Here is a 19953-nt window from a genome sequence, read left to right on the forward strand (position 1 = left end):
CAGTGAATCCAGTGCTTCTTCCCCCAGCACAGCCTCAAATGAAACAGCACTAAATGCAATCTGGTGGATTGCCTACATGGAGCAGCCACACAGATTCTAGCTCTGGGGACGTGAATCGATTGCTTAGTCCCAGTACCACAGGGTTAAGTGAAATGCTATCACAGTAATTTATTATTAAGAGAAACGGTGATGGTTTAGATTAAGAAGATTTGTCTGTCTCTTCTAATTAAGGTTAGGTTTGTAAGAAGCTTTACTGCCCTTTGAAGCTACAGAGACTAAAATTAGGACTCTGGTTCTGTTTAAAATGTCACTAGGTTGTTCTATAATCCTGCAGTGATTGCAGCAAGGGATCATTCTTCCCATGTTGTGATTCCTTGTTTGGAAGGTAGTGAGCCAGGACAAGACCCCATGAAGCAAAGTCTGAGTAGTCTATTAATCAGCAACAAGTTTGTCCTGCAGAACATTGCAGTGACCTCTTGAAGACACCATAATGAATGGGAAGCTGGCAAAGAAATCAGCTGTAAGACACACTCAATTCTACTGCAGGCAGAGAGCAAACGGTAGCAGTAAGTGAACTGTGTACAGAGAGTGAAGAAATTGTTAGGAGGAAAGATCTGTTTTCAGGCTGTAAGAGAACTCATTTTACAGTGATGTTTATAATCCCATATGAGACAATGACATCCCAGGCTATAGTGTCCTTGCTTGCTGGTCTACAGAAAATACCAAAACCTCAAAGCAGTATATGGATCACTTGCAGCTTTTCTCATTATGCCCCTATTTACACAGCATAAAACGCACCAGTGAAGCTCACTGTTACAGGAGAGTAACAGCAAAAGCTGTTCACAAATTTCTAGGAAATGTGAAGCTTGCATTCAGTTTTCCTTACCGATGTGTAGACCTAAAGCAGCTCTGTCTAGATTAGTAAATTACAGAAACATAAAAGTGGTTAAATGGAAAAACCAGGCCCATTTATGCAAAACCTCCTTTGGCAATATTTAGCATAATAAAACATTAGAAGGAAAAGCAGCCTTGGTACTTCAAGTCACAAGTCAGTTTCTAGTTGGCTGGGATTAGGAAAATTCTTTTCCAATAGGTAAGACATGAAATTATGATTCACTACAGGATACCTTTCTCTAAATGATCTGATGCTGCATTGTAACTGAGACAAAACAGGGAGAGTGTGTGAATCCACATTCTTCCGCGGTACACCAGGTCTTATGCACCAGTCAGATCAGACAGTGTGCTGGGAGCCTGTAAACTAGTGTTCAACTCAGAGGGAGAATCATCTTTTAATTTGGTTTAGTGAAACAAAGCAAGTTTATACGTATATTGGAATGGATGAACTGCAAGTGCTGAGTCTCAAATATCTGAGCAAGAAAATCTCTCATCGGTGAATTCAATAATTCTACAAGCTCTTGCTGATCAATCTGCTGAGCAATGAGCGAAACTCAATTGCTCTGTTGGACCATTTATAAACTTTTCATGTTACAGTACATATCTTTTGCTTTGCCATTATTTTTCTCTTAGATTAATTCTGTCATGTTTTTATAGACAAGAGCACCCAATTAAGCAGCAAAATCAATTCCCTGCCATTCAAATAACCACTCACAAAATCTGAACAGCACATATTAATGAAGGATCTCCTGAGTAAAAACTATTTGCTCCACAGAATGTTGTGACTAGTTTCAAATGATGAGTGAAAGGGCTCAAAAAAATTACAGGAAGTCAGTTCAGTCCCCTTTATTTACTCTTACTCAGATTAAGACAGGGAGGAACAATATCTACATTTTCTGAACAAAAAAGCAGGGTGGTTCACAAAACATTTCTTACTATGAGAGAAGGGTACAGTTGTGGTCTGTATGGCTTGTTTTGAGCAATTCAATCTACTTCAGTGTTCCAAACCCTGGTATCTACTGCAGCAGGCATGAGCAGTTCCTGTGTGACACTGGCCGAGGTCCTGTGGGCTAAAGGAAGCCCTTTGGAGGAAGAAGAGATATGGGCACTCTTGTACCTGTCCACAATGCAGCTTCTGGAGGATCTTCACAAAGGTGAGGTGAAAAGTATCTTCTTACACTACTTGCTGTTGGAAATTAGTTATTGAGTTGTTTCAGTTCTTTTGAATTTGTTTGTTTGTTTGTGGGCTTTTTTTGAGACAAAACCCACTAATGGCAATAACAGCTTATTGGTAATAAAAAAGGGAAATTATTCAGCACTGCTGGGATTACGTGCAGACTGCTCTGTCTACATAAGAGATCTTCACACAGTTTTGGCTTTTTTTTTTTTGTCAAAATTAAATGTCCAGTAGTAATTAATCTAAGTACAGCTATACACAGGCAGAAGAGTCCTTCCTAAAGTCTGAATAACATACACCCAGAGAAAGTGCAGTGCAAGCCAGCTAGGATCATGTCCTTCACGTACTGATAGAGGAGGACAGGCAATACACATGGCTCCCTATCCAGCTAGTAAGAGACTTTTATCCTTGGTGATAATAATGTGATTTATCATGATGATGAATGCTTGCCAAGCAGGCCAGCTGTACAAGAGAGCACAGCTGAGCAACCTGTCACATTCTGAGGACTGTTTATGTGAATGGATATTCCTTTTGAGGGGAGAATGGATGAGATGTGTTCTTCCCTCATGATCATGTAGAATAAAAATACAAAATACAGAACACAAGTGATGTGTAACTTCTTCTATAGATGAAGGGGTGAACATTCATTACCAACTAGTTTTTAATGAACTGGAATACTGCATAGGGTGACTATATGATCAGTTCTCTATTATCTGATGTAACAAGAGGATAGACTAGCCCAGACAAGACAGGCACCAGGAATGTGCAAAGGAGTGGAGTACAGAGATACCCACCTGGATAGGTTCAGCTCAGGTCCATCACAGCTTACTAACTGCCAGACACTAAGCTGACACTATGCTCTTCTGATCACTGATTTAACAAAACAAAACAAACCAGAGATAATCAGCCTATGTTCCCTGTGCTACACCTGATAAATTTAGGGTGTTACGATCTGATGAAGACTAAAACAGGAGGAAATAGGGATGTAGAACTAGGCAGGTCTACAGGTCAAGTGTAAGGCTGCTAAAACATGTCTTCAGAGGGCTCAAATCAATAAGTGATGCCAAGCTGGAGTCATTCTGAAGCTGAATCCCTAGTGCTCCAGTTTCTTGGAGGGCAGGGAAGGTTGACTGCGTCTGCATAGCCTCATCCCAGTTGGCTAAGGCATATCTCTGACTCCACATCTCTTAATTACAGCTATATTGTTTCTGGAATCAGCCTCTTCTCAGGACTAGTGCTGCCACATTTGTGCTGCACTGTGCTTGATGTAATAAATCCTGCCAGACCTCCTGATGGTCAGCACCACTTGCTATAGCAAGCGATGTGCTTCCAATATGCTTCCAGTGTACTTGGGCACTGACTGGTTAGGCAGGGATGCTCACTCATTGGCTGACCAACATTGCAGAAAGCCAGGTAATCTTCATTGAGGCTGAAGTACAAGCTGGGTATCTCTTTCCAAAACAGACAAGCTTCTCAGAATGTGCTCCTTGTATTTGCATACAGTCCTACAGAAAATGGGGAAGAAGCAAAAGAGAAGGCTAGATGATGATTTTAAGGTTTTAAATTTTCTAAAGAAGTAAATACCACAATTGTTCTAAATACCAGTGGTCCAAAAGTCTTGAATCTCTGGATCCTCTGGCTATACAAATCTCTTAGGTGTGTATGAGTTCCCAGCTTAACATTCTGCCTATTTTTACTATCAGTTTTCCCGATGTAAAGGTCACCATGCATAAGAACTAAGTTGCCATTTTTTAATATATAATACTAAAATACCAAAGCATTTAGGGCATTTTTCTGAGCACTTCTGTGGAGGTCTGAACGGTCTCTTTTCTCACGTCCTAGACTGAAGAGAGTGGTTCAGCAGTTTTTAAATTACCTATATTTCCAGGAATCATCACTGTATACAACTTCCTCATGGAAGGAAGTGCAGGGGCTGCACTGACCTCCTCTCTGACAACCAGTGACAGGACCCAAGGGAATGGTCTGAAGTTGTATCAGGGGAGGTTTAGGCTGGATATTAGAAAATGGTTCTTCACCCACAGGGTGTTTGGGCACTGAAACAGCTCCCCAGGGCAATGGTCACAGCCCCAAGCTTGACAGAGTTCAAGAGGTGTTTGAACAATGCTCTCAGGCACATGGTGTCATTCTGTGCAGGGCCAGGAGTTGGACTAGATGGTCCTCGTGAGTCCCTTCCCACTCCGATTATTCTGTGATTCTGTGAATCCTATATGTAAATATTGCCATAGTTAATGCACCTTTTACTCTTTCTAGAGTAAACAAATTGACCTTAGATGTTGGTTATCTTTGTTTTTTAATGAGTGTTTCAATGAATCCCTTGGATGTTTTTGGTCAAATCCACTTAATGTATGTAGGCAAGTGCAGTGTCTGCAGCAGACTGCATATCCTCAAGCTGCCACTCCTGCTTCAGACCACTCAGAACAACCTCAGCAGATCTGTGCAGTGACATTTTTTGTGTATTCACACCTTTAAAAAAAGAATCCAGTCTATTATTGAGACACTTTCAAACAGAAATTTTTCAGGGAAGAGAGAGGGCAAGATGTTTCTTAGGAAGGAGTCCAGACCTAAGCATTCACAAGGGTGTCAGGGCAGGGGCTGTGCCAGCCAGGGCCTATCCCACAGTATGCAGAGAAGGTGAGTAGGGCAGGTTTGAGGTTGACAACTGAGAATCCAAACATCATACAAGTATCTGATAAGAAGGCAGGTCAGAGGTCAAGCTGGGAAACTGAGTCACGATCAAGTCTGGTGTGGACAACCAGGGTCAGAAAACCCAGTGATCACCAGGTAAGGCCACAGTGACAAGGCAGGTCTGAGGTCAGTCTGGGAAGTCAGTGTGTGGGTCAGGGTTAATGAGGTTTACAGTCAGGAAGGGTATTCTGGGTACATCTCCAGGAAACTTCAGTGATGCGTTTGGCTATGCAGGTGAGATGCCAGCAATATAATTTTTTGAGTGCAGTGAATTCAACACTAAGATCTCCATTATCTACTTCAACATTTTTCAGACTCTGCCATCTGTGTGATTTGCCCATGGTCAGTACTGCTGTCTGCTGAAGGAAATTTGTCCTTCCAAAACAATGCATCTCAGGCAGAAGCTGTCCCTTTCAGTCCACCAGAATTGCTCCACAGACAAAGTAAAAACCAGCGCTTTGGACTAACAAAGGTGAGCTATATTACAAAATAAATCTTGACAGTACCTCATGAAGACAATCTTATGGGTTTTAATGTAGCATATCAGGTACCTACTGTCAAACTCCATTTCTAATAAAACTAATCAAATTAGGCTCCAGTTATAAAGATTTGCATGTGTCTTGCATCTTGCCATTGGATTAGCATGCATGTCAGCATCAAAATAAATTTTGAACGTCATTCCTCAAAGTCTGCAGAAATATAGCATTTGCAAAGTCCCACAGAAAAAAGGAATATTTCTCTGAACATGGTGTTTAACCAGATATGGCAATTGTAATCCCAGAAGCAGCAGGACAGCAGTATCTGCAAAAACAGAGAGTGGAAGCACTCCCAGGAAGTCAGAAATATGTTCAGCTTTGTTAACAATTTAATTTTTTTTCTCTCTGACAAATGAGTCTCTTTGGCAAGACAGTAAGATACAACACTCGGGTACCTAAAAGTTTTAAATACCACTTGGATCACATCAGTGCATACTTCCCTCAGGTGGAACACAGTCTTTGCAAACTCCCACATAACTGATCACTTAGATGCTAGGCAGAAACATGAAGCTGTGGAATAGGCAGCCCTTAGTCCAGTAATTCTTTCCCTGGATATGACTACTACTCAGTCCCACAGGTAGGGGATAGCTTTAATCAGCAATGGGAGAGCTTCAGAATTAAGAAGAGAGTTCAAATTTGTTTTCCTACTCATGGCATCACTGGATAGAGGGCTGCCTGGCTCAGCCCCTCAAGCTGAATTGCATGCTGCTACCTAGTTCAAAGCCAAGAGTCACTATTGTGCTTTTAGATAAGTTTAGTCTACTTTAACAAAAAATTACCTGTTTGACTTCTGTCATTCTGTGACCAAAGACACAAAAAGGTGGTGCCTCTAGTATGAGGCTTTTCTGTGCTTAATATTGACTTCACACAGGGTTTCCTTTTCTGTTCTGGCAGATGTTGGTGTATTCCTTGGGAATGACTCTCTACTGGTCAGCAGATTACCAGGTTCCTCCAAACCAGGCCAGTAACACATTTTTGTTTTCTTTTATTCTGTTGTATATTGGAAGGTTCAGAGATTGAGAGGCAGAATCTGAAGTGTCAGTAAGAGGTGCTTTATATTTTGGACCACTAGAAAGAATTGAAAAGTTTGTGTCAAAGCCCAGGCTTTACCAACAACACCAGTTCACCCAAATCAGGAATTTAGTTAGACCTCATCTTTCCTTTTCCCATTTTTTTTCTTCAAAAACCATAATTGTTCCCACTAAAAATGACTTGTACCTTGATTTCAAGAGTGAAGATTATTTATTTCAAGACAATAAGGAACAAACTACCCAGGGAAGTGGTTGAGTCACCATGCCTGGAGGTATTTAAAAGATGTGTAGATGTGGCACTTAGGGACATGATCTAGTGGTGGACTTGGCAGTGCTGCGTTTATGGTTGGACTCGATATTAAATATATTTTCCAACCCAAATGATTCTATGATTCTAAGATAGGAAGTGCTAAAAGAAAACCATCATGTTGGCTTGATTGTGGTGCTGTGCACATTTATGTGCTTTTCCAAAAATGGAATGCAGGAATAAAACCAAATAACTCTCCTTGTTTCTGAGCAAATTCTACCAGTATCTCTGCTAGTTGAAATTATGCATTTCTTGTTTCCCCAGAATCCCTTTAAAGACTTGTAGCACATGTTTTGCTTCATTTATATGTCAATGCTTTTGGTTGCATGTTCTTGATTTGGAAGGCACAAGCTTTCAGTAGATTTAAGCTCCCTTTCATGGGTATACAAGGACTAAGAGAAAAGGCTGTATAAGCTAAATGGACCTAAAATTTAAGCGTTTGGTCTCTATGACAACAGTTTTGGCTGGTATAACTCCTCACCTTTTTGAAGCTAATGCTACCATGTCTTACTTGAAGGAATCTTTGATTCACAGCCTAATTAGCAAAGCTGTGGAGCAAACTAAATTGTCTGTCAGCAAGAATCCCTAATTGGGCCAATGACCCTTCTTGGAGATGTCAGTTCCCTCCAAGGCTATCCTGGATCCCATTTGAGGCTCCATTTAGTGCTGTTGTGCTGCCTGTCTGGAATTTTCCCAAAGTCTATAAGAATTCAGTGTCCATTTCTCACCCAGACTAAAAAGCTTACAGAAATTTTTGGTCCCAGTTTACCCAGGATTTCAGTCCCCTGGGAGATGTCATTTAACAGTACCTTCATTTTGACTCAGTCCCTCCAGCTCAGTGATCAACTACACACGCTCTTGCTGACTCTATGTGAAGATCTGCCACATAAAAGACTTTCTCCTGAATCAATCCTGGAAGCATGTGAGGCACATCAGAAAGAAACTGCTTCCATACCAGCAAATGTCTACATAAAGAGAATGGTCCAGTTTGCAGTGGGAAGTGTCAGTGAGGTAGGTGCTACTCTCATACTCTTATCATCTCCTTTTCTTTGGTAAGAGAGTTGAGCAGCAACATGGGATACAGGTGAATAATTGCTTGAAATTAATGTTGCCTGGATTAGGGAAATGAGATTTGGTGCTAGACATCTAAGCAGGAAATTGAGCGGGCATGTGTACAAGTAAATGAAGCAATGAAGCCTCTCACACCACTTCTACACTCCTGGGAAGTGACACAAATCCAGCTTTTGCACTTATAGTATCTTAATTTCTTTGGTTAATATTGAAGCAATCATAACTTTTACAGAGACTTCATATTGGCCAAAGGGATGGACTTTATACAAGAGAAAAGATTTCTCCATTGTCACTCTGGTTTTAGACTTTGTGAAATTCAAAGAAATCACATTTACATCATATTGAGAAATTAATTCATTGTCCTTGAGTGCAACTGAACATTTTCTGTGCAATCAAGCCTGACTACATGAAGTCTTTAATAAGTGAGCACCTGAGTCTTTTTCAAGATTTGAAATACCAAGAAACACTTTTTGTTAGGGAGCTGAATGACAATGGAAGAAAACACACCATAGTTTTGTTTTCTGTTTTCAACCAGTATTCATTAATATTCCAAGATGATGTTTTCCCTTGCAGTCTTTATTACTCTACCACTGCTAGAGGGAGTGTCCCCTCTTCAACGCAGCTAGCATGAGAGTGTGAAGCCATCAACACTCAGTACTGCTTTGTGTTAATCTGAGAAGATGAAGTTGCTAATACCAAGCAAATCAGCAGCCTCTGACAGCCAGAGGGCAAAGATCACTTTACTGTGAGAGTCTGAAGTCCATATATCATACAACATTGACTTGCAATATGACTGTGTTCCAGGTAGAGCAGATAGTCTCTGAGGACAACACAGCTGCTCAGCTGAACAGGAGTCATGTGATAAGGAAAAGGCTGCATGAGAAAATATCGGACACCTCACCACTGTCCTCCCAGATGAATTTTCACCAAGGTAAAGAAAGACTTATAATCTGAACTGCATAATAAGGATACAGCCAGCCTTTTCTGAGTCTTTCCCAAGCTAGATGAGTTGTTTAATTTCATGCTGTAGTGACTGCATGTAGTGTTGGATAGGATGTTTATTGCTTTACATATAAATTACTTCATAATGGAAAAACTCTGAGGCAAGTCAGTGAGATTTCTTTTCCTTATTTCCACAAAGGACAGTAGTCTCAGGGCTGTGAAGCAATGATAACAAATCAGCTTGCACAGATTCAACTCTTAAAGCACTTTGCATAAAACCTGTGCAGATAAAACCCCTCTACTTTCAAAACTGCTTTTGTACTTTGTATACTCCAGTGTATTTTTGAAGGTGGGATTCTGTGACATTATCCTATTGCCATTAAGGAATATATATTCATCCTTCCTGTTTGATTACTCAAGCAAAGATTTGTGGTTTCTTTTTGGTTTTAGTTTTTCTTTCCAACAGATGTTTTATAAATTCACACATGAAATGCTGGAGTGAATTTGAGACATGGCCAAATCCTGCTTACAATATAAATAAACAAGTATATACCAAATTTGTATTTCATTTGACTAAGACTGAGATTTTATTATCCCTCAGACTAATTCTCTAACTGTATCCTTTTTGCTAGCTTCTATATTGTACTGTTCACTTCGACAAAGATCTCTGATTCTGGAGCAAGGGGAATGTTGGCCCAAGCTATGCAGGCTATTATTTGATATGCTCAACATTATAGGCATATAAGCAATCCAATTCCTATTCAGCAAATTACACATGTCCCATTAAATCAGCTAGAATCAAACACACACTTTAATATATGTGGAACATTTCTATTAGGTATTATTGGTTATAAGGAAAGGAGATTCTGTTGAAAACATACAGACAAACCAACCCTCAAATAGTATGTGCTTGCAGCCCAGAAAGACAATCAAATCCTGGGCTGCATCCAAAGGAGTGTGGCAGCACATCGAGGGTGGTGATTCTCCCCCTCTACTCTGCTCTCATGAGACCCACCTGGAAAACTGTGTGCAGTTCTGATGCCTTCAATGTAAGGACATGGAATTGTTGGAACAAGTCCAGAGGAGGGACACAAAGTTGATAAGAGGATTGAAGTATCTCTCCTATGAAGACAGGCTGAGGAAGTTGGGGCTGTTGAGCCTGAAGTTGGGGCAGTTCAGCCTGGAGAGGTGAAGGTTGCATGGAGACCTCATAGCAACCTGCCAGTATCTGAAGGGGCTACAAAGGAGCCAGAGAGGGACTTTGTCAGGAGCTGCAGTGACAGGACAAGGGGAAATGGGTACAAATTGAAGGAGGGGAAATTTAGGATAGATACTAGGAAACAGTTTCTTACTGTGAGGTTGCCCAGGGAGGTAATGGATGTCCTAACCTTGGCAGTGTTCGAAGCCAGGTTGGATTAAGCCTTGAGCAACCTGGTCTAGTGGGGAGGTGTCCCTGCCCATGGAAGGGGGTTGGGACTAGATGGTCTATAAGGTCCATTACAACCCCAACCATGATTCTATGGTTCAAACCATATTGGTTCACTTACTCAGAAACTGAGCTTATAAATTCACACTTGCATAAGCTGGTAGAAATTCTGTTGCTGCCAAAAGGGATTGTCCCTTTTCTGATACCTTGTTAGTCACAAATTCCTGGCATTTTCATTACACTGATTCTAGTTATTACATATCTGGTGTGATCTCCATGTTTTCCAGAGATTCAGATCATGTGGCTTACACTTGCTGAAGAACTTCAGTGAACTAGGATGCAGATTACATTGATAATGTGTGAGCCACACTTTTCAAGGCAGCATTCCATTACATTTTTTGTTTTTTAATTAAAAATTACCACCTTCAGAGACTGTGTAAAAGGACAAGAGACAAAGCAACCAAAGTCAAGTCAGTGTACAAAAGGAATGTATACTTCCTACTGACTTAGGATGACCTCATAATGAAATTTCTGCATCTGACTCTGGTAGCGAATTGTGTCTGGGCATTGTTCATCCTGCACACAGAAAGAATACTTTATAGCTGAATGTTTTGGGCCTCAGACTATATGGAATGAGAACTTTTCAGGTTACCTGTACTTTGTAACCTTTCATTTAAACAAGTAGAATAGAAGTAATGTATTATATTTGTTTTATTTGGAATGATGGAGGAGAACTGTGAGAACTATTTTTGGTCAGAATAATATTATGAAAATAATAGAATGAATTTACCAAACTTTCCTCAGTCCTAAAGGAATAGAAGTCAGAGTTAGAAGACAGACACGTGGACTATATAAAAATCAGTCAAGCCAAATGTTATTTACATCATCATGCAAGTACAGTGATTTATAATTACAGTGTGTGATTCACCATATTTCCTTTCCGTTTCCAGACAAAGGGTCCAGATTAATGAATTATAGTCAGTCAGCAGAAGACTACAGACAACTCTCTGTGGACTATAGTGACTCTAATAGTATTTCTGAAAGTGCATCTTTGACACTGTCTAACCGAGGACAAAGGAAAGGTAAGACTTTTCTGAACAAAACCTACCATGTCATAGCTTCTCAGCCCTAAGCCCTTAGCTCCAAGTATGAGAAAAGTGAGGTTAGTCATACAACTGCTGTCGGTACTCTCCTCCTGGAAGGCACTTTCCTGAAGCTCCAGAATTGCAATCAATATCAGCAGCAATAAAAACCCAAGACTGCAGCTGCTCCCTATGTGACACACAGTGAAGGTAAACTTGGGAGCCTGTTTTGTAAGCCCTTTAAAAAAACATTTGGTCATAAACTTGACAAAGGCTCATTCCAGTGACTTTGTGCATGTCTCAGTCTCCACTGAAGCATTGGTAGCTGCTCATATTCAGGATTTTGTAAGGCAAGATTCTGAAAATACGTGAGCAAACACAGACTGTGAGAGCTTGTTTGCCACAGACATTCTTTCATGAGATAATACATTTTAAAAATGCATTCTTCTATGAAAAGAAATATTACCATGCAGTAGAGCACCATTATCAAGGGAGATCAATATCTCTATCAAGGCTGGACTTCAGAAGCTCATTTAACATGCAATAAAATAATAATCTACAGGATCAACTTCTTTGAGGGCCAGTTGGTAATTTAACATCAGGAATGTACTGGATTTGTGATCAAAGCATGGCAGTCTGGCCACTGAAATGAGCCAAGCTGTCCCACTGCCATAACTGCTGATACAGAAAAATTAAGGGGAATTTTATATGATTGTCAAAGTTTATCTATATAATTATTTGAAAACTGTAGTGTAAGCAGAGAGTTTTACAAGGTTTTCTTATTAAAAAGCTAGTAGTTTCAGAACACAGAACTGTATCTTAACTTTCATAACTAGCTTGTCCCAGATCTCACATTTTGTCACTACCATCTGCAGCTTGAACAAACCCCCATGTTTATGCTTATTTTAGCAACATGACTTTGGATTTTCTGCTTTTTAAAACTGCAGTTGGTTGGTTGGTTGGTACACTAGAATTTGATGTCACATTTTCATGTTGGAATTCAGAGTGAGGTTTCACTTAGGGTGTAGTACATGGGTGTTTTATCCAGAGAAAAAGCTGACCCGAGCAATTGCTTCCACATAGCTCATCACCTCTGTCATTCTGCCTATGTAATATTTTGATATGCAGTTCTTCAAATAAGATCAATGAAATGATCCAAGGCAAATAAAATTTAACCTTCCCACCCTTTCCTAAAGGATTTTAAACATCTCTGCTGCTACAAGAACGTTCATAGAACTACCACTTGCAAATCCCTTTCTGGTTCTGCCTCTCAATTTCAGCCTTCGTGTATTTGCACAAAGCAACACTGATCCTTTCTGTAGCAGCAGAGATGATGGAAGGTGAAAAACAATACAAATCTTATTTGCTAAGCACTCACAAACCATCCTGTACCCCCACCAGATTTTTATGATGTAAAAACATTCACAATATATTTAATGTAGCAAATAACCAGTGGAATATTTACAAACATTTTCATTTCAGTGATTTTATATTCTGCTCTGATTAAGCCAGAAAGGTTTCATGGCTTTTTCCGCCCAATTTTATGCCTGGAAATAGAAGAACAAAAATTGGACGGAATTTCTACAGAGAAAAAGCTGTTTCACAAATTACCTCCACAGAGATGGAAATGACATCCATTGTACCTACATAGCTATTTTCCAAATTACATTCACATGAAGGGCTATGAAGAGGAAGTCACAATAACTGGGGAACTGGGGATAATGATGGTGTAGGATTCACTTAACCTTATTAAATAGGTATTTATCATGTCCAAGTGAAGGCAAGAGAGGAAGTAGCCAGTCTAAATTTCTTCCTTGCTGTAATTGTCCCAACACCTGATGCCAAGTGCTGCTACAATTGCTTTGATTGTGAAATTTCCTGTATTTATTTCAGGGAGAGTTCCAGAGACACACAGGTCGTGCGACCCCACCCTTAGTGGGTCAAGGACACAAAGCAGCTACAAACTCTTCATAAACAGGTAATCTCAATTCATATTCCTACAGGATGGAAGGTGTATTGTAACCAAGTGAAGCAGATGACTAGTGTGGCAATGCCATTATCAGAAAATGCCTGAAACGCTGTCTGAGCCTATTTTGATAATAGATACTATTTATGTAGAATTGAAGTGCATCTGGACTTGATTTTGCTCTGAGTGGAACAGTCCAAATACTCGAGTGAAATGGAACTTGGGCCTTGAACAATCCATACAAAACAAGCACATTCAAGATTTCCATCTTTACTCTTTACCACTGTGTCCTGTCAGATGCCACAGGCCTCCCAGAGCAGCTGCCCCTAGCTGTGTCTCCATCAGAATTGGGCAGTCGAGCAGCAATAGTCCTCTATGACTGAAACAACTGGGAAGCAGCTCCACATGGACTGTGGAAAGTTGGACTTAATGATCTTGGAGGTATTTTCTAACCTTAATGATTATATGATTCTCTGAATGGAAAAACCTTTTGAAAAGGTATGAACAGTTATCCCTTTCCCTGGCAAGACATTCTGGCAGAGTCCTTGTCTGTCTGCATTCAGATTTTGGATGCAGTCTTGCCTTGCTGTCACATCAGCAGAAGCCTTACGTGTTCTAGAGTGGCTATGACAGACCATGTATATGATCCATAATTTTCAGTGGATCATTTGCATTTCCATCTCAGCTCTTAGACTGATTTTTCTCACTTTTGTCGGCCATATCCAGCCTTGTGCTGCCACTTCACTGAAGAGTTATAGGTAACCCAGGGACATAAGCAGTAAAGACTTCTGTCCTGTCATGAGGATTAGCCTCATTTCAGCCATGGCATGTACAGCAGCCCTATAGACACTGACAAAGAAAACAGAATTGTACGACTGATACTAACTCCTTTTCAAAAGCCACAGAAACATCACTGCTACCAACAAGAGCTTTCTAGACTGGGTGTTAGCATAGTGCAGCTATAACCATGGCTGTTTCCAAATGAAGAAGAGATGTAAGTACTGTTAGCCTCTAGGCACCACAAAGACCAGAATCCCATAGTTAAGCACCATATAATCCCTACAGACATCCCATTTAAATTGAGTTCTTGACCCAGTTAAACAAGAGTTTCTTCTTTTAACCATGACATGAGTAATTCAGGCCCACAGGAAATGCCCCATTTAGATCAACTCCTAATTAAATGTATCCCAAGTAAACAGTTTGAACTTCCTGACAAATCAGCCATGATAATCTGGGCAATAGGAGATATCCCAGTATACCACTAAAACTGCAACAAGAAAGAACTACAGGAAGCTTGCAGGATAGTTGCTGCTTTTGTGAAGAATGAAGTCTCTGTCTACCTGTCTAACTACACACACACATATATATGTGTATGTATACAAACATCTATATATGGATCATACACCTGACAGCTATATCAGTAACAGAGGATTTATTTACTGAGTATTTTGGAGCAATTGCCATGCCCCTGATGGACAACTCAGGTATGATCTTGATATCCTCGATCTAAAATGATGCTGGCAAGAGTAAGTTTCCTTCCTCTGCTGAAAGATTAACTTGCTTCTCCAAATTTCCAGCAAGCTGTTTCCCAATAGAACTTCAAGGACTATAAGCCCCACTTTTGGTTGTAAGCACCTGCAATTGAATTTCTACCAAGGCCACCATCCTATTGCAAGGACCATGGCAGCAGTGGAGTTGAAATAACTAGTTTGGAAAACACCAGTTTCCCATGTAGGAGGACAACACAAAACTTAATGATGGGTTTACTATCTATAAAGCTTACTAATATCATCATGCTCACTTCTATACGCAGTCCAGCTGACACAATTTACATCTCACAAAGTTAAGCTTGTAAGTATATGCCGGGCTCTGTCCCGTATACAAAGAAGACACAGCTGTCAAATCTGGCATCTCTCAATTCACAGGGTTAATAACAGGAAATGTTTTCCACAGGAGAAGAATGCCTTCCTAATATAGAATCTTGGGCTTTGAGCTCATAGTATTTTTGAACTCACAAAAGTAATTTCATGCAATTTTTAGTAATTTTTCTTAGGTAAATGTTGATCTTTATGATCAACATTTCTATCAACATTGATAGAAACAAAAATATCTAGATATCTTTACAGGTAGAGGAATTTAAACTAGGATAGTTTAAACACAGAATAGTTCAGTTGGAAGAGACCTGCAATAATCATCTTGTCTCACTGCCTGACCACTTCAGGGCTGACCAAAAGTTAGTTATTAAGGGTATGTCCAAATGCCTCTTAAACACTGATGGGCTTGAGGCAACAACCCCCTCTCTAGGAAGCCTATTCCAGTGTTTGACCACCCACTAAGTAAAGAAATGCTTCCTAGTATCATGTCTGAATCCCACCCAATGTAGCTTTGAACTATTCCCACATTCCCTCTCACTGGACACTAGGCAGAAGAGATGAGCAACTACTACAGTAAATTGGTTAAGAGCTTTTTGAAACTCCTTGAATAATTTACTGAAGCAACTCTGTAACAAGTAAAAGAAATGGATAAAACTTTGGATAGAGAAAGAGTTTCTGTGTGACTTTCTTAAAAAATACAGTTAACAAAAATCCACCTCAGCATAACCTTTCCTTCTATACCACATAATCATTCTTTCCTCATTGACAACAATACATGTTATATTTTAAGTTTATTCTATGCATACATGTGTCTGCTCACATGGAAAACACTATTACTTTATGGGTTAAAACTATAGTACAAAGACAGCTTTCTGATCTGAGATTTCACATATCTTTTTCTTAATTAACTGAAAATTCCCTTGGTTCCCTAAGACATTAATTTATTCTAACGAATTAGTATTCAAATAATGTGATTCCCATTCCTGGAAGATTCTGAATAATGTAACAACAAATGTTAAGGTTTTCTGAGGCTTTTTTCTTGATAAAATATGAAATTAGGAATTTACTTCATCCTATGGAGTTGCAAGAAAGGCATGGGGCTAAATTCTTTGCCTGTTGACTTCGCTAGACTCAAACCAGCTAGGTCTGGCTCACCAAACGAAAAAAAAGAAAAGACTGTTAGTGAATTAAGGCAGAGTTTAATTTATTTATAAAAGGCATCAGTAATATTATTTCACAGTATTTTTGTTTTTCTGTAAAGAAACATTTAAGAACTTGTAACTGACATTGCCCTGGACTTCATAATATTCTCCTAGTCAATATACTTTAAGTTCTTTGTCCTCAAGTTGGTGTTGCTGTGATTGCATGCTATATATATTGCTCATTATGGCATTTTCTTTGAAGGTCAGTCAGTGCTGTAGAAGAAATCCCTGGTGGAACTCAGAAGAACAGCCGACAGAACCTGCTAAGTTTAGGTTCCACTTTCTCTGTGTCTACAAAGGACTATGCAGCAGCTGCTGCATCACAGAAATGTTTGTTCCACAGGAAGGAAAAGGTGAATGTTGAAAAACATAAACTGACTTCAAAATGTAAATATCACTGAAGAGAAACCTCTTGTCCAATTGTTGTTTGACAGTGACATGCATGTTAGCTATTGATTCATCTCAATAGATGAGTATTCTAAATTGACAGACTCCAAATTAGGCTTGAACCAGTTGTGATATCTCAGAACTGAAGGCAGTGAAAGCTCTTGTCCATAGAAACCCTGCAAAAGCTGGTAATTGAACCCTCTCTGGCCTACGTGTGTCATTTCTGCAAGCAGCAAACACTATATGGACTGTTTTCACCAACCACTTTGACAGGAGCTTCAGAGCAGTAACAAAATTTACAGAGACACTGAACCCAAACATTTGCAGATCAACAGTGCTCAAGGGACTAAAGTTTTTTTTATGGTTTATGTCTGGACAGAAAGCATAGGCTAGCAGTGAGTGTGCCAAACCAATAGTTCATCTAAGTGTCCATTGCTAGTTGCCAATTTGTTGTAGGAGTCTATTTAATGGGAAGGATATGTTTCTTTGGCAGTTGGATCACAAAATTCCAGAAATAACTGAATCACAGAAAACTCCACAATGATCCTGCCTACGGAGCTTTCTGTTGTGGAAGTAAAAGGGACAATATTCAGGCTGATGAGCCCTTTCACCTGTTCCCAGTTCAGAAGCTCAACACTGACTAGCGGCAGATATTTGGTAAAGAGCTTCAGTCAGACAATTTGGAAAATTATCTTTTTACATATAAAATTGGTTTAAAATGTTATTAATATGATTATTAATATGATTTCTGCTGGGATCATGATTGAGTTTCTCAGGAGTTCAGCAATTGTTACAACAAAGTTCTAGTCCCCCTTTAGTGTGATATAAAACTGCATTGTCTGTTGGCAGAACAATACTATTATTATGAAACAAACCCTAATTTTTTTAAAATGCATCAAGTTATTAAGTCAGGGAGAATGCCTGGAAGGATTCAAATCACTTGCAGACATTTAGTTATTTCTGTCTGCCTCAGGAGTCTAAAAGCACAGATGAATCTGGAGAAAACCCAGTAAGAGAAATTACTTGAGATGGATGATCAGCAAGAAGAAAACATCTTCTGCTCTTAAAGTCTGTTGAAGTTAAAACAAAAGAAAATAATGTCTATTAGTAAGAACTATCAGTCAACCTTCATTACAGGGAAAAAAGCAGCTCTGCATTTCAGTCTGCTTCCTATGGGCTAGGATTATGAAATCACAGTGGTGTGTATGTGTTTATGTGTCTGTGTCTGTCCTCAGAGTAACTTGGGAAACAAATGGGACAAGGTCTCAGAAGAAATTAAGTTTTGTAAGTTTCATGAATATAGGTGCCTTGCAAAGGAAGTGGATCTTGGTTAAGTGCCTTTACAGAGGAAAAGGCTTCAGCATGACCTTACCCCTACTTAGACCCCAGAGTGTCCACACAAGAGAGATGCCAAACAGAGAGAAGTCTTCAATCAGCATTTGCACCTTACTAGACACTGAAGTCAATTATCTCCAGCATACAGATCAACAGAAATGGGTTTCATTGGTCATTGTGTTTGGGATCTTCATTACATTAAGGATATATTTACTAAATTTCTAAATTGCTTCCTTACAGTTTTCAGGTCCAGAATTTATTATTTTGTCTAGTGAACCACCAGTGACCTTACAGCTGCCTGGATCAATTGTGGTAAGTATGAACATTAAGAATTTAGATCCAATCTAGTGTCCTTTTAGTTGGGGCTCTTTGTAAGTTGCATCTGAGCCCCAACACAATATTCTTGCCATGTCTTCCTCACAAAACAAGTTAGGGTTCCTTTGAGGTATTGAGACTTGAAAGGAGGTCATTTAATTCTCAGTGCTATTTAGTTATTTCTGTTGGTATAAAAATAGCTTAATTTATCCTTCTCAGCTAAGAACGCTCACTGTAGCCAAAGACTTTTGAGATAAAGACTATACAGCAAATATGCAAAGTGACATCTAGTGCCAATGTTCAGGACTTCTCCAGCTTTTAGGCACATCCTTTACTTTTCATTAAAATAAGGTAAAAACCTGACAGTATACAGCAGTAAAAATGAGGGCAAAGAGAATGTGGAATTACCCCCAAATCTGGAATAACCCTGGTCACTGTAGAGTCTGAGTATGCTCAACTGTTTTGTTGGAATTCTGTGTTTTGTCTTAAAATTGGAAATGTTTGTGATATTAATTTATGAGAAGGGAGGCAGGGAATAGCATAGTGTCATGACCAATTCCATCAGGTTATGTAGAGACAGGAGACTAGGAGGCCTCAGTAATAAAATGCTGTGGAACTTGCATTGCTTGTACTTGGCACTCATTCTTCATTCTTGTTGCATGTTCTTAGACTAAAAAAGGGAAATCCTATTTGTCCCAAAGGGACCTCAATGTGATTCTACTCAATGGGCAGTGCCTTGAGGTGCAATGTGACATCAAGACCAAGGCAAGAGATGTTTTCAACACTGTGGTGGCATATGCAAACTTGGTGGAACATTTCTACTTTGGCTTGGCTTACCTGAAAGGTAATGAGACACAGCTCACTACAGTAACAGCTCTCCCCCTAAGTGCCTCTGTAGTCACTTTGCTAATAAATTCCAGTCAGATGCTTTAAGATCCTCAGATGAAAGTCGATGCAAAACTTACGGAAAGGTAAGGTACATTCGTTTAAACTGCACTGCACTGATGTAAAGCATGCATCAGCACAGTAATGCAACATGTTACTGGCTGATATTCCCAGGAAGAAAAGGCTGCATCCTAGCCTGTCACTGGAATAACACCAAACCATGTAGATCCAGCAGAAATTCCAGTAAGCACTGTACTGAGGAAAGCTGTCTTAGTTCCTAGACATAATTTGGAGTACAGGTTCAGCTGTGTCAGCTACAAGATCTACGTCTCCCTAGCCCATTTCTGGTGGCAAGCACAGCTGAGACACTAGGAAGAAGCATACCTTGTGTGTAAGGCATGAGGATTGCAATGGGGTGCAGAACCTGAATGGTGAGCAGAATGCAAACCCCATAAATTCTTGAGTGATTCCATAGATACCATACTAATCAGCATTTTACAATTGCAATCCTAAATTACATGCTGGTATCCTAAATTCTCCATCAAAGAAGCAATAAGCCAAGCCATGACACAGAGAAGTAAATCTCAACTGACATCCATGATCCATTTTATATTTTACTGCTAGTTAGTGATGCACTGTGTGAAGAAAGTAGAACTTTGAACTGCTGAAGTATATCCAGACTTATCACAGAATCCAAAATTGTCATTTCAGGTAAAGAATTCTACTTTTTGGATGAGGAGACCAAACTCTACAAAGTGGCCCCAGATGGCTGGAATGACCAACCCAAGAAGAAAACCTCCATCATTAATTTCACACT

The 19953-nt window shown here is 39.6% G+C and overlaps 1 protein-coding gene across 1 annotated transcript in view; it reads left to right on the top strand.

The window, feature by feature from the left end:
* Window positions 1-1892: 1892 nt before the first annotated feature.
* FRMPD2 (FERM and PDZ domain containing 2) overlaps window positions 1893-19953 on the top strand; it is a gene marked incomplete at its 5' end in the record, with an annotated part of 36315 nt that continues 18254 nt past the window's right edge. The window contains 11 exon segments of the mRNA XM_009078986.1: window positions 1893-2048; window positions 5092-5249; window positions 6208-6273; window positions 7477-7662; window positions 8527-8653; window positions 11041-11172; window positions 13066-13150; window positions 17837-17885; window positions 18177-18248; window positions 18921-19095; window positions 19848-19953. The exon segment at window positions 19848-19953 is cut by the window's right edge and continues 45 nt beyond it. Of these exon segments, the coding sequence (XP_009077234.1) occupies window positions 1893-2048; window positions 5092-5249; window positions 6208-6273; window positions 7477-7662; window positions 8527-8653; window positions 11041-11172; window positions 13066-13150; window positions 17837-17885; window positions 18177-18248; window positions 18921-19095; window positions 19848-19953 (1312 nt within the window).

The sequence above is a fragment of the Acanthisitta chloris genome, unplaced genomic scaffold (genome assembly GCF_000695815.1).
Source record: "Acanthisitta chloris isolate BGI_N310 unplaced genomic scaffold, ASM69581v1 scaffold23237, whole genome shotgun sequence".
Lineage (NCBI taxonomy): Eukaryota > Metazoa > Chordata > Aves > Passeriformes > Acanthisittidae > Acanthisitta > Acanthisitta chloris.